Source organism: Ricinus communis, chromosome 3, assembly GCF_019578655.1.
Source record: "Ricinus communis isolate WT05 ecotype wild-type chromosome 3, ASM1957865v1, whole genome shotgun sequence".
Taxonomy (NCBI): domain Eukaryota; kingdom Viridiplantae; phylum Streptophyta; class Magnoliopsida; order Malpighiales; family Euphorbiaceae; genus Ricinus; species Ricinus communis.
The window spans coordinates 31,233,297-31,248,460 of record NC_063258.1 but is presented as its reverse complement, the minus strand read 5'-3'; the positions used below and the strand labels follow the sequence as shown (position 1 = coordinate 31,248,460).

The 15,164-nt window shown below is 33.8% G+C and overlaps 3 protein-coding genes across 4 annotated transcripts in view; 1 reads left to right on the top strand and 2 right to left on the bottom strand.

Moving 5' to 3' along the window:
- Nucleotides 1-3,237: 3,237 nt before the first annotated feature.
- On the top strand, nucleotides 3,238-8,354 carry LOC8271237. Of its 2 annotated transcripts, none has more exons than XM_048372267.1 (4): nucleotides 3,238-3,451; nucleotides 3,963-4,014; nucleotides 4,132-4,290; nucleotides 8,003-8,354. In XM_048372267.1, the coding sequence occupies exons 1-3, from the start codon at nucleotides 3,367-3,369 to the stop codon at nucleotides 4,280-4,282; spliced, it is 288 nt and encodes a 95-aa protein (XP_048228224.1). In that variant the 5' UTR covers nucleotides 3,238-3,366; the 3' UTR covers nucleotides 4,283-4,290; nucleotides 8,003-8,354. The 2 variants fall into 2 exon arrangements, with proteins under 2 accessions (XP_048228224.1, XP_025012672.1); XM_025156904.2 differs by having other exon boundaries at nucleotides 3,239-3,451; nucleotides 7,997-8,354.
- On the bottom strand, nucleotides 4,307-11,002 carry LOC8271236 (potassium channel KAT3). Its single transcript, XM_002516550.4, has 13 exons — nucleotides 10,450-11,002; nucleotides 10,154-10,366; nucleotides 9,222-9,383; nucleotides 9,079-9,136; nucleotides 8,485-8,802; nucleotides 8,052-8,291; nucleotides 7,766-7,864; nucleotides 7,646-7,678; nucleotides 6,913-7,098; nucleotides 6,757-6,834; nucleotides 5,783-5,852; nucleotides 5,108-5,260; nucleotides 4,307-4,607 (listed from the first exon to the last, which is right to left on the bottom strand). The coding sequence occupies exons 1-13, from the start codon at nucleotides 10,623-10,625 to the stop codon at nucleotides 4,504-4,506; spliced, it is 1,890 nt and encodes a 629-aa protein (XP_002516596.1). The 5' UTR covers nucleotides 10,626-11,002; the 3' UTR covers nucleotides 4,307-4,503.
- A 1,134-nt stretch (nucleotides 11,003-12,136) lies between these two features.
- LOC8271234 overlaps nucleotides 12,137-15,164 on the bottom strand; it is a 30,382-nt gene continuing 27,354 nt past the window's right edge. The window contains exon 36 of the mRNA XM_015717631.3: nucleotides 12,137-13,149. Within this exon, the coding sequence (XP_015573117.2) occupies nucleotides 13,084-13,149 (66 nt within the window). The 3' untranslated portion in view covers nucleotides 12,137-13,083. The remainder of the gene's footprint in view (nucleotides 13,150-15,164) is intronic.

Sequence of the window (15,164 nt, the reverse complement as noted above, 5' to 3'; positions counted from 1 at the left end):
TATTATAACCATGCAGTATGTATTAATGTGATTAAACTGTATAATCTTAAAATAATAATTTTTTCTTTCAATTTGCTAAATTCGTGAATCATTGACATGAGATCTCATTATTCCTAATTCTTTTTCAATTATTTGTCATGAATTACAACGTATTATTAGAAAATTACATTATTTAAAAAATTATTTATATCAATTTAATGTCTTAGTTTTTTTATATGATAAATAACCACAAGCAGAATATACATAGAACACGTGTAAAATAAGGAAGCAGTAGATAAATATAGCATTATTTGAATGGTCAATTAAATGTAGACCACCTAACATAGTACAAATATATTGATCCATCATAAATTTTGCACCGACTATTCACGAATAGGCATAAATCATGATAAATATAGAATAAAATTGATGTGTCCAGCAAATTAATTGAGTTGATAAAAGAAAATAATATTGAAACCATTGACAGTTTTTTTTTTTTTCATTTCCAGTGGATAATTGAGATTCATTACAATTAAAATTGGCCCTGAATCTTATATTTGACTTTTAATTCTTTCATTTCAATCCTCAATTCGAGGACTGTGGTGACCAACATTTTCCCAATTAGGTATAACAAAACGTCTGAATTGTTATGAGATTTTCCTAAACTGTTATATACATTTATCATCAGACTAATTCTGTTAATATTTATTTAGATATATTGATAATGATGTATTATTATATAAATTATATTTAGAGCTAGATCATACATCATTTTAAACATTCATTTAAATTAACTCTTTTATTACAAAAGGTTCCAAATTCTCTAACAATATGTGAAACATATGATCATAGGGTGCTTTTTTTTTTTTTGGGTAAATTTAACAGTCATTTACTAATTCAAACAAATAGTAATGTGAAAGTTTAGAAATGATTGAAAAAAGATACTTAATTTAAAATTAAAATATTACCCATTATCCGTACTATTTGCATAACCAACTCATATTTTTGTCTTAAATTAAAGAGTTTTGCTAGAATACTACTGTAGCGCTCTATTATCATAAGTCTATTTTTTAATTATAGACTATTAATTGATAATAATTAAATACTATATATAATTTATTAGTTTAATATTTAATTATATTAGTAAATTATTAAAATTAAATAATATTAATATTTATAAGATTATACAGTGCTGTAATACCTATATTACATTAGAATCATTCTAGAATAAGAATTTGATAAATAATTATACAAAAATAACCACCCATATTTCCTTTCCTCACAAGACAAACAACACCCTTTTCTTCTTATTGTTTATAATGATATGTTTAAGATCCATTTGGATGGTAGTTTGATTAATATTTCATAGAATTAGAATTGGACAAAGTTGAATTACAGTGCATTCTTCAATTTTTATATGTAGCTATAGTAGGACTATTCTTCAGTCCAATGAATGAGATAAAATTCTTAGTAGTTATAAAGAATAGTGGAGTGTTTCTGAATTTTGTATTAAAAACACTGTTCTCTGAATTTCCATACATCTGCCAGACACAAAGTAAACGACAACAATATATCAATTAAATACCCTTTTTTAAAAAAATAAAAAAAAAGAAAAAGAAAAATTGATTTTGTTGATTACATTATAAGTCACACGTGCTAGCCTGCTAAGGTGCTACCTCCACAAGTACCAAAAAATTCTCATAGAATAGAGAATTAAGAAACACAACCTTAATTTAATAGTATTATTAATACTAAACAAGTTAGATTGAAGGTGATTGTTATCTCCTCCAGAAGATACGCTCTTTTCACATCCACAATTAAATAATGATCCTTAATGGCTGGATTAACAACTAAATTTGCCATCTAATTGCTGTGTTTACGGGTAAATTTGGGATCATAGATTGATTAGCAATGGTCGAAAACCATTCTCAAATTTTACTTGGCTTACAGATTTGCAGAATGTGCTGATGCTGGGAATGGCGTATAGGAATTTTCATCTGTCTGATACTTTTTTATATCGTGACAGAAACAATTATATGATAGAAATATTATAGATAAAAAGAAAAGAAAAGAAGCAGTTCCCATTCGAAGAAACTTAAATTACAGCAGAAGAAAGCGAATTTCATCTTGATAATGCATGAAGTGTAAGGTCTTCAAAGTTGGGTTTTTTATAAGACAAAAATGGGGGTTAGAATGGCGGTGAAGATACGTTCAGCAGTGCGATTCAACTAATTAAGCGAGTCTCTTAGTACGACAAAGGTGTTGAAGTTAAATTCTGAATGATAACGATGAAATTAAAATAGTATTAAAAGTGGACTACTGTGATGTTTGACAATTCACTCAACTGGTGTCGTTTAATCTCCTTAATAGGATAATAGAAAAAAGGATTTCTTTTGATCGGTTAATATAGATACTTAGTTGAATGTGACAGTTTATTTTACATGGGTAAGTGGGCGTTAATTATAACCATTGGTTCAGAGCAAGTGAATTTTATTAGTTAATAATAATGTATCTATCAGTTAATGGTAATATATCAGGGGCTGCTCACGGATTTATCTTTTCTGAAATGCTATCTCTATTTCTTACTCAAAAATGGATCCATGGGTTGACATACACAGTCACAGATTTATACTTTATATATAATTAACGCGGTGGACTTTCATCGAGTGGACCATTATTACAACTCATTTTGTCGATTATTATTATTTTTTTCTTCATAATTGCCGTAATTATAGACACAAGGAATGATGATTGGTGCTCATTTAAACTAACACATCCTAAAACCTTATTAATTGAAGTTCGATTTTTGGGTCTGGGTAAATGCATTATTTTAAGTTAAAAAGATCCATTATTTACTGTGGTTCTATAATTTCAGTGTGATTACCTATTATTTAACTAAAGCTCTGTTTGTCTCATGAAAAATAATTTGTTTATGAAAAATATTTTATAAGAAAAATATTTTTTTTTAAATAATTTATTTTTTATGTTTAATAATTATTTAATATTTTTAAAATGGAAATTTATTTTCCTCCGAAAATATAAGATTCTCATGTTGACTAGAAACATATTTTTCTTTAATTTATTTTCTTAAACATCAAAAATATAAAAAATATTATTGACAGATACTTTTAGGTGGGTTCCAAAAAATATTTCTTGGTGAAACAAACGAAGCCTAAATAACAATAAGATCGTAAACCAAAAAAGAAAGGGCTCAATTCAACTAAGCCCATTACATGCCTAAATCCAGCCCAATGTACTACACTTTCGGTACGGAAGGGCGTTTTCGTCTCACTAAAACTTTTAAAAACTTTTCGTTGAAATAAAATTCGCGCCAACTTCTCTATCTTTTGTCTCTCTGTGCAGAAAACTTCAAAAGAATCTGCAGCAATGGCTACTCCACAAGGCGATTCCGGTCCTCAGCCCCATGGCTCTCCTGCAGAAACCGAGTCTCAGCTCTCTTCTCTCCTCTACGGTTCGTTTTTGGCGCTTTCATGTTCCACTCTGTATTATCTTTTGTCCGTTCAACTTTTTTTTTTTTTTAAGATTCAGTATTATTCATAAAACCGACTTTATAAACATTTGCATCTTGTAGATATGCATATCTTTTTTGCTTTATCTAGTCAGATCATTATAATATGTTCAATTTCTGTACTAATCTTGCGTTTATGAATTGATTTTGGGACGATATTGTTTTGAGAGTTTTTCAGTTTCTTACAACAACGAGAAATCGCATCTCACAACTCAACAATATAATCATCGCAAAAATACAATGAAAAGAAGAGTAAAAAAGAACATAAAGAAAATCTTCTAACACGAAACAGTTTCTTAAACGTGAAGGATCTCTGGATTAGAAGCAATTATTTTAACATAATTGAGTCTGTCTTAAGTATTTTATTGTATTCTCTTCTGTTAGAATTAAAATAGAATCAAACATGATCTTGCTTCTGTTTCTTATTTTCCCTTTTTTATGCGTTTTGTTGCAGATTTGTCACAGCAAGTCCAGATGTCAATGGGAAACATGCTTAAGATGATAGCGTAAGCTGATAATCAGTCTTACTTTAATTTGAAAATGCCATCCACAATAACACTTTTGAGACATCAAATTAGGTTTTCTATTTTTACTTTTTCAAATCATATATGAGTAATCTGCAGTGAAATTGATCAAAATTCCGCTGGAATAATGGAGGAGATTGCAAAATGTAAAGATTCTGCGGTGGAGAAGAAGAAAGCATTGGAGGAAGAGAAGGAGAAGTTTCAGAAATCTGCTTATGCTGTATTGGATATGCTTAACAACACATGCTAAACCGAATTGTAAGTTCAAGTGCAATTTGAGTTTGTAAAACACATGCAAAATGTTTACTTGACCAACTGGCCGTGCTATTATCAACCATATTGTATGTGTAGACACTTATATACTCACTGACGCGAACAAATGCATTTATGAGGAAACAGAGTTTCGTCCTTGGAAGGGTCACTTGCGAAGACAAAAATATAGCTGAACATTAACAAAACTAGTCTTAACTTTCAGAAAATAAACAAGTGATCATTTTCTCTTAAAGCAGCCAAATCTTCCACTTCTGACCCATCTTCCATGAGAATCATGTTTCCTTCTTTGCCAAACTTCGTCTCTGCATCCATCAAATTTAACCAAGTTCAAATATATTATACTGGCCTCTCTTTCAGTCTCTCTCTAGACAGACAAATGAAATCGCATTGCACTAAAAGATAAGGTCATACATACATTCAACTATCTCACGAAATGAGGGTTAAGTACTTCAATCGGCTGAGAATGATCAGTGAATAAACATGATTGAAGCATAATTTAACCTTCATAGCAAACTGCATATATGCCTCCTAGAGACTGTTTTAAGAGAACATGAATTTTATCTACATAATATTCTTATTTGCCAAGCCTGATCAGTGAATAAACATGATTGAGATTGTGATAGCCAAACATAAATGATCTTCATGGCAAACTGCTTAGATACCTCGTAGTGACTGTTTCAAGAGAATATTATGACCCTAAATACACAAGGTTCTTTATATGCTAAGGAGTAAGTAAGAACATCTCTTGGTGTATCAGTATAGTTGGTTAAAAGTAAAATAAGAAACTGCAGTGCGACAATACCTGCTAATTTGAGAAGATCCTCAATTGAATCAGGCAAATGAATGAGCTTTCCCGATGTGTCACCTTCTTCTGAACATTCTTCAGGATGATGCCCGTGGATTACCACCCTTATGGGTTTTTTGCTTGATATTGGATTAGCAGTTTCTGCTTTTCCTGCAAAATTCTTAGATCAGTGCTTATACTAAGACCCAACAGGTTTTCTATATCTTCTGTTAATTTTAGCGAAAATCTATGTTTTAAAAAATTGGAGAAATTAACTAATTCATTCTTAGCAAAAAAGTTACAGATTTCAGTCTTAGGAAAACAAGCATGTTTCCAATACTGTAAGAGGAAGCCGTAGTTCTACTTCACTTTCTCTAACCAATTGCAGAGACATGTTTTGATGTTTGATTAAATATCATTAATCTAGAGCGGAAAACCTTCCTTCCGCTTGAAATTACCCAAGGACATTAGCGATCTTAGTTGGACAGAGCAGAGCACTAGCTCTTCAATACAAGAGCAATAAATATTTATTGCAATTATAAGTCCAATAGGTCGAAATTAGTAATTGCATTAGTTTGCGTGATAGCGGAGGCGCATACACACATTTCAGACTTCTGTTTCAGTTTCTTTATTTTAGCACCTTGGTTAGTATAAGTGCAAAAGGTTCAAGGTCCTTATTTATCATGTTTTTACCTTCTATACTTGCTTCTCTGGGAGGATTTAGTGCTGCAGAATTTGTTTGCTGCTCATCGGTTGCTGTGCCCTGAAAGGAGCAGGCAATGAGACTCACATTAATAATATGCTAATCGGGCAGAATATTGATGTCAAATATCATTAATGGAACTAAAATATCAGTTCCCGATGGCCATTATTAGCTGTACATAGCATTTTTCTGGGAAATGATACATATAATGATTCACTACATAGTATTACAATGGTTCACTACACGAATAGTATTACAATTTCTCGCTATCACTTCTCGCTATATTTTATGAATATTTCTAATTAGTTATTACAATACTACTTATACGATGACTCATTATACCAATAATTTTCCTTTCTCTGAAGCAAGTGGGTAATGTATATTTCTTGAACTACCATACTGCTCTTAAGTGATGGTCCAGACCAGCTGAAATGGGCTTTCATGTACCTTCTGGTGCAAAATATAACATTTATATGGGCATAAGTCTTTTAGATGTCCAAGAAAATTTTTATTAGTTAAAAGAATTATTTGAACGCAAACAAAATCATTTGCCAAATCAATAGCCTGGTTTTAGAACCGATCTGTTCAGTTTAGAAAGTTAGGTCCAAACTTTTAAAAGGAATACAAGTATGAAGGTAGTTTGTTCCTTGCCCTTCTTCTTTTTCCCTTTTCCAGAATGCTTTATCATCAGCAGTTTTCCTCTTTTCAACCTTTATTTTCTCTATCTTTCTCCCTCTTCTTGTATACCTCGACTTTAATATATTCATATTCTTTTGTTAAATAATCCAAAATGAGAAGTCAAGTATATCTTTGAAAACATATTTCAAAATTTTAAGGCCAAAAGGTCTTCTGCAAAATATTATAACAAAAATTCCTCTTTTTGCAGCGAGATAGATATACTAAGATCATTTCTTTAATAATTTATGCCCGATACTAGTTAAGATGGTCAAAGATGAAGATTTACCTCTATATTCATGTCACCCAGCAATTCCGTCAGAAAGGGAATTTCTTCTAGCATCTCTGGTTTTAATCCCTTCAAGTACTGAAAAGAAAGAAGTTAACATGAACAATTACATCAGCTTTAGAGTTAAATTAATATGCTCTGTATGATGTAATAAACCTGATAAAAATTGGAGATAATTATTTTCCCGTCTTCACTTTGTGGCTGCACTATTTGCTTGAAATGCTGATGGCTCATCCTGATGACTTGGGAAAGCCTCCTGGTGCTCACTGTATAAGGCTGCGGGATATTAAAAATAACTCCTATTTCTCCTGCCATCTCTCCAGCTCCTAGTTTTAACAAAACCTGGAGGACATTTATGAAAATGGCTTTAATAACACAAGAAACTTTGCTAATTGTATTCGGGTGGATTTTGGGTTCAGTTTCATCTTTTCATCCATGTATTAACTCGCCTATGCTTGTATTTCATTAGAACTTCAGGAATTTGTAATACTGGAAATGATAACATGAAGAGAGAGAAACATGTTTTATGCTTTTTCTTTGCTGCCTCTTACATGTTATTGCTTTAAATACACTTTTGCACAGAAAAATATATTACAATTGGGGAAAATTTTGCCTTTTGACTTAAAGCTGCCAGCATTTGTAAGACACTGTTTTATGGGTTTGCTTCCATAGCAGTCACTATATGTAAATTGGAGTTATACTCGTACCAGGTTTTAATTACTGCATATGATAACAACGTTTATGATGTCAGGCCTGTACTATGCTGGTAGCTGTATGCTGGGGAAAGTTAAACAGTTGTTTCTTAAATTGTTCCCTGAGAACTCGTTTATAAGAAAATATTATTTTTCTTTGACGGAAAAATATGTTTGATACATATATTTAAAATTACCTGCTCTGTTCCATTCTTGTGCGTCAGCACCTCCTGCAATTTGAAATGCAGAATGGCAGCTTAGATTTCACATCCAGGATTACACAGGACATATCTGCGAGAAAAAGGGAGGTGCCTTACCACTTCTCCAGATACTAAAATATAGAAATCTGTTGGAAATTCATTTTGTAAAATAATTTCCACCTTGGGCGGATAGTATTCTGCTTTCATCTCTGACACCTGAACAAGGAATACAGTATGATGTTCGTAAAGTTGCAATAAGCCAATAACTTTGTTTGCGTTCGTTGATTATGACTATCGTTCTGATCATAATTCTCATTTTATTTATTTATTGTGCAATTTCTTTTGTAGTTACAGTGGCAGCGCTGTTTATATGATATTATTGGAGTGCAGAGGATATATTTACCATCTGGGTTATGAGATCTTCGGAGACTCCTTTGACCAGATAGGCGTTTTCAACAGTGTTGCGGAAAAGATGCTGAGAAATGCTAGATCTTATTGCCTTAGGTAGGTCCTCTAACACTTCTTCTTGCTGTAACTCTGCTGTCTTAAACTTGAGTTGCATGTGTGCTAGCATTTGCTCCTTCAACCCTTCTGGAAGCCTATTCTTGCTTGCATATCTTAATATCTCATTTATGGCATCCCTCTGTCAAACCATATGATCCACACACATCAATATTTACTAGCAGCACTTTCTACTTTTTGATCTGCTAAGTGTCCCTTGGATATTGGTTAGTATTGACGGGTCTTTAAAGCACAGCATTTTAGTGAAACTAAATAACGCACCATTTGCTATAAAAGAAAAATTACATGTCTAGACAGAGTAGAAGAGAATGTACCATGGCAAAAGTTCGAACTGCGCCGTGGACAACGAGATTTGTCATGTTTCCGATTATATAAGCGGTGAGGCCAATGTTGAATAGCATGTAGAACATATTGAAAACCTTTTCCCCTGTATTTATTGCATGCAAGTCTCCATAGCCAACTGTAGTGAGGGTAACAATTGACCAATAAATAGAATAGGTGTAGCCTAGCCAGATGCTCCTGTGTTTGAAATCATGGACCTGAATACCAATCCATGTATTATCTGGTGGATTATGATGCGCAGCCATCCAGTAGTAGAAGCATCCTGCTGAGTGGACTGCAAATAGCGTAACCTGCCTAGGATTGGAGAGAAGCCTTGATTGCAGAAAATGTTATGATACCAACTATTAAGCGAGTTCAGTTAGGACACAGATTAGCAGAACTCGTACTTTTTTTACCCAAAAGCGTATTGAATCTTTTATTGATAAATTTAGGTGAATAATGAGATCTCATTAGCATCAAGTGCACGTGTGTTCTGATCGTTTTAGAACATTAAGGGACGATTCAGTTAAGTATGGGAAATAAGTGGGCATATGGAGAGGTAAGTGAAGGACATTTAAGATTCTTACACTAACAAGTTTAAAGAGTCTTGTATAAAAGTAGCTGAAGCGTGTGTCTTTCTCTAGCCTGGAAATTAAAAAGAAAGACACAAGTGACGTCAGTTGGAATGTACTGTCCATTTTGAGGTTCGGTGAATAATAGCGGACTATACCTTCCAAAGAGTTCACTAACACGCCTGAGTCGCCAGAGCCGTAGCAGGTTGAGGCAGCTAAAGACCTGTCCTTGGTGCATATTGCCAGTGAAAATTCTGTATATGACTTGAAATGGTAGAGTTGAGGCTACGTCCATAAAGAACCATAAGCTTGTGAGATACCTGGGAAAAAAAGATTCAGAAATGGTTCACTGTAGTAGAAATATGGCATTAATATTAAAAGCCTCGTAGAATATACTTTAAGTAGACATGAAGATACGGAGGCAGTGAAGTAATTATTGCTGGAGGAGTTATCAATTTAATCGAACTTACTTAGAATCAAATACTTAAAATATTCTGAGTCAGAAATTCAAAAATTTTACACGCCTGAATTCAGTTAACCCTGGATAGATTCTGAATAGATTGATGTACGCCTGGCCCTAAGATACCTATTTTGTCCATGTTGGCGGTAAGACTTGTTGCGTAGCTGCTTGCTCCTTTGTGTAAAAATTTTCTACCTAGTTGTATAGAGTCACCAGTCTCTAAAGTATGTATAACATATTGTCACGAAGTCAGAGAGAGGTAGCCTTACTCATACATGAAGAAAATACAGACTCCAACATACTAAATATGGTCATGGATTCAATTAACTGAATAATATAGTGCGGTAGCATGACTTTATTTAGATTAGGATTCCACCTTCACGTGATGATATTCACTTTGATTATCATGCTTGATGACAAAAACCTTAATTACTATTATTTGTAGCCTATGCCTGCATAACGACAACTGCCTTGTTCCCAGAACAACTATGTTTCTTTTCACTTGATGTAAAGTATTTTAAGAAAAAGACGAGATGTAAAAAAGGAAAAAGGAAAATTCTGTAACTTTTAACTTATAATAAAGAATGGAATGTAAAAATAAAATATTATGTAAGATTAAGAAGTAATTACCTTGAAGCAATTTTCTTGTGATCATCAACCAGAAGATAGGTAGATTTGTCCAAGTAAGCCACAAAGAAAGTTAAGATAATGTCAATAGCAAAGAAAGCATCAACCACCAAATCGGCAGGCATGAAACCTGTAGCTGCTTTCTTGAAAGCTAGCTCAAATGGAGATACCCATGCTGAGTAAACCACCAATACCACAAGGAATGTTTGCCACAACCTTCACCACCACGATATCATTAGTTAAAGATCACACACAAAAGAAGAAGAAAAAAAAAAAAACATGAACTGAAAATTCACTACCTGTATCTGCGGTCGTAGGGAGCTATGACAAATTTCTTGAGTTCTAAGTTTGATTCATCAACAACAGTTCCAAAAGCAGGCAGAAGACTGCTTGAGACTGTTGCCAAATTCTTTATCATGTCAGTACTTGATCTCCTTCGAAACAGCAATGGCAGCGGTGTCCTTCTGTCTGCCATTCTTGAGAGAGAGAGAGAGAGAGAGAGAGAGAGAGAGAGATGGAAATGTTATTGTTGTTTATATTTCTAAAGTTTTTTGATACTAAGCATAGAATTTTGGAGAGGAAGGTGGTAATGGGGAAAATAATATATATTTTTTTTGTTATGAGACTTCTATCTTGGAGATGATAACTTAGACTAATTGGTGTTTTAGTATATTGGTTATAATTGACAGAAAATATAAAAAAGTGAATAGAAAAATCTGTGAAGAGTTGACATGCAGCACTCGAAATCTTAGATCTGTGAAAGTATAGAAAGGTGTCAGATCACTACTTGAAATCCTTCCAATCATGCTCTTCTTGCTTGCTAAGTATTGACAATTTTTTTTTAGGGAAAGAAAACATATGCAAACTATTTGAGGGGATTCTCATTTTCTGCCGCCTGTTAAGGGCTATGCAATTATGGTAATTAAATAAACACACCCCTTGAAAATATTGATGATTTAAGGAATACTAATAATACTTCTTCTTGGACACCTTTTTATTAGATGTCTTCTTTGTACTTGGTTTTTTCCACATTATTATAAAAAACACTTTTAAAATGAGTCTTCAAATACCAACTTAATTTTGTTTTATTTTATTTTCCAAATTTGGTGAGGTCCGAATAATCCTTTTTAATTGGGATATCTTTTTCTGTTAAAATCTTTAATTAGGTTATCTTAATCTTTCAAAAGCATTTACACTTTATTAAGCATATTACATTTTAGTTTTCCATTTTTAGGATAAATTTATATTTAATCTCTCATATGTTATATGAAATAAAGAATTGGAGACTAAAGATTATTATTATGCAAAACTCATGGTATTGTTTTAACTAGATTAGATTTTATATTATTTGCACAAAAAGATTAAAGTTTATTGAAAGCAAAGGTGATTTCTTGAGTTTTAAAATAAGAACGATGAAAGTGTAATTAAGATCATTGAATATACCTTTTATTTTCCTTTTTATCTTCTACTAAAATAAATCGAAAATCCATAATACAAGAAGGATACAGACATAGGATGTTCAGAAGGACCAAGCGTGGGCATCGTCGTATGTCTATCGTAACCATAACCGAATGACAATCATATTACTCGAGATTTTCAAATAGATTTCATTCCCATTTTTGGAATAAAATATATTTGTGACACATTATTTAATAAGAAAATGTATATTGGAGGCAAGTTGATAAAGTTGACTTCTATTGCTCAGACCAAATTTAAATAACAATAGTTATTTCCTCTTACAAAATTTTCTAAATTATAATGGAAACTCCTAAATAGGATCATCCCATCATCTCTATGCATCATCCTATAGTAGCTTTTCATCGTCTTTTTTTCTTTTTCACTTCCATATTATCGTCCATCAACGTGCCCACATTCCAATTCTCCATTTTTTTTTTAAAAATTAAGCACTACATTGATAGTATTTTTTTTTTTTTTTTAAAAAGTCAGAGGTTTCATGAAAGAGACAGAATTGATGATTGTCCACCGTTCACTAAGATAAATTATATATTTCCTAGTCAAGCCTTTCCAATAAATAAACACATTCCAAGCAGCATGTCTCGATTACAATCACAACAGATAGCAAGATTGCTTTGCTCAACAGGATGAGCAAGTTAATATGCGTTATAACAATGGGCCACAACTGGTTCCCTCATCAATCTGCACGCAGATTTTGTAACTTTTGCAGTATAGCAAATACCAAGTCTGCCATATCCATACTACATAATGCCATTTATTTCTTAAAAACTGAAAAAAAAATTATATCAAAGAATAATAGCTTACATGTCCACAAACGGATGAGACCTTGGGGGCGGCATTAAAGAGGGGATGGATGGATGGGGAAGAACCAGAAGGAAGAAGCAACAAAATAATAATTAAAAAGCGAGCACCAATTGACACAGAAGAATATACACCATTTCCCTTTGACACCTTTCAGGCATCATAAATCATAAATGATTTAAGCAAGAGCAAACTGAGAAGCCTTTGCTCTACTATCTTACATCCGGAAAAATCCCACTATACCAGCTTCAACTTCAACCTGCATGGATCGTAGCTGCAATTTTACTTGTTACTGCACTGTGATCTCTACTAGCAAAGAAGTCTCCAATTGAATACATACTTATATATGCTTTCTATATGGAATCTTGACCAGATCAGATCAAATTGTAAATATTGGCAGGCCTTGAAATGTTGCCTTCTCTGCACATCCTCTGGATATAGCTACTATTACAGTGCAATGCAACTCAACCAGTTCCACAGGAGCAAACATGGAAGATCTCAGCACAGAGAATAAGAATGATTGGAATAAATCCAAATGCTTTCAGGAACATCTGCAGATGTTTATGGTCTTATTGTGTCCAATGGCAATGCTGTGATTGATCAAGTGTATCAGCCAAAGGGTAACTTGAATGACATTTAAATTCTTGACCAACAAATTACATGTACTGTGCCAACCACTGTTTGCACATATCAAGCACTGGCAGTGAATTTGCATGTAATGCCTGCAACAAAGTAGGCAAGGGATATGAGAACTAATAAAATATCATGCACGGAGAAGCCGCTAGAAAACCAGAAAAAGGCATTAGTTTTGGAACAGCTTTGGAATGCAACTCTTATTCTATGTTCTTGTTTGGCATACAAGGAACCCAAATTTTTGTGATATTTTCAAATTTGAACAGTTCAGACTTTTAGTGTGATAAATGGGTTTGGGTAGAACTCATTTCCAAAAGCTAGCTAAAAAGAAGAGTATCCAATCCACTTAGATACACTATAACAGCCTAGTAACTAAGCGATGTGAAATAAATACAATTTCTAACACCTTCCCTCACGTTTAGTGTGATATGCAAACGGGGCGGTCTAAACCCATCATTGCAGACAAAAGGCAGGCTCTGATACTATTGATAAATGGACTTGGGTAGAAATCATTTCCAAAAGCTAGCTCAAAGGAAGAGGGTGCCTAATCCATTATATACACTATAAGAACCTAGTAACCAAACAATGTGGGATAAATACAACTTCTAACATAGTGAAAATCACATCAACTTCTATGTATTAATTCTAAATATAATATAAAATAACCTGGTTATGTCAAAATAGTATTCAAATAGGATCCTTGAATCTAGATATTTATTTACAAGATGTACAATCGTGGCTGAACTAAAGTATCTTCTTATTCTAAGCCATGGGAACTTAAAGCATGTATTGGACCAACAACACTGGTTAATCTCACAGAATCAGGCAAGTCAAGGTGCCATCTCCTAGAAGGCTAGAAATGGACACTCCAATTCAAAGCATCAGTGAAGATGGTATACCATAATGCTCTTAGTACTTGGTTGCATTTGAATCATGGCATGACTTGTGCACTCTTGCCTCAGTTCACTAAAATGAAGAGATGGTCTCTACTAGAGGCGATGGTAAGGGATCTTTAACCCGCATGCCATCCAGTCTACAGGCATCACCACATGTAGGCGTGAATTTATCACCATCCTCTCTAGCAAAATTACAGCCTACATCGCTGAGTTGGCAAGGCCGTCCAACTTTGTTATAAACTAAAAGAATATCCTTTGTGCAGCTCATTGCTTGCCTTTCAAGTGGAATCCAATCACAGACTTCTATTGGCCAGGGCCCTCATGGCTGGCACTCTACATTCCTTATCCTCTCAATAGCTAGGGCACCATGCCACAACTACACACTGCCTACTGCTCCCTCTGAGAAACTAAAGTAAAAGGAAAACCTGACTGCATCTATGTTTTCCTTCCCAGCCGCTCCTTCCCCCTTCCCCCCTAGCTGCCTACCTACTAAGGACCCAGCTTTAGAATGCAGTATTTCACAACCTATGGCTATAGAAAATCAATCCATAGATCGTGGACTTTATAAGGAAGCTGAATTTGTTTGGTCCCTTTTAGTTGGGCTCTGATTGAGATTTGATCTCATAACCTCACAGCTTTAAAGATAATTCAGCATGATGGAGCCAAAGCTAATTGGTTTGGCCTCAGAAAGACTGCAGCACAGGAACAGCATCGGCAAACATTTCACACTTTACATACTGGACCTTGGTGAAAAAGTAAGGTTTGTCACAAATTTTTCCATAAGAACAGACTTTCTGCCAAGAAGCAAAAGGAAGGCTGCGTATAATGGAAGTCATGGCCTTTCCTGATCCTTTCAAAGTGAGGAGCCTCATGGGATGACGCCATTAAGGTAAGCACCAGTGTAAAAGCTCGACTTAACCAACATGAGTTACCAGTGCGCATCTAACCAACATGAGTTACTAATGGGCGATTAACTTCGTAAAAAATAGAAAAGAGGCATGAACTATGTTGCACAGCAAACATGTAAAGCACAAGTCAGTGCTAAACTTGGATGGGTAAAACAGCCAGGTGATGTATAGCATCTGAGCACATTTATATAGTAGCATTAAATTAACAAAAAAAAATTTACATGGAAAGCAGAAATGAGGAGACAGAGCATTCTTGGCACCAAATTAGATTTTCTGAGCAGGCAGATCAGGGGAACATGC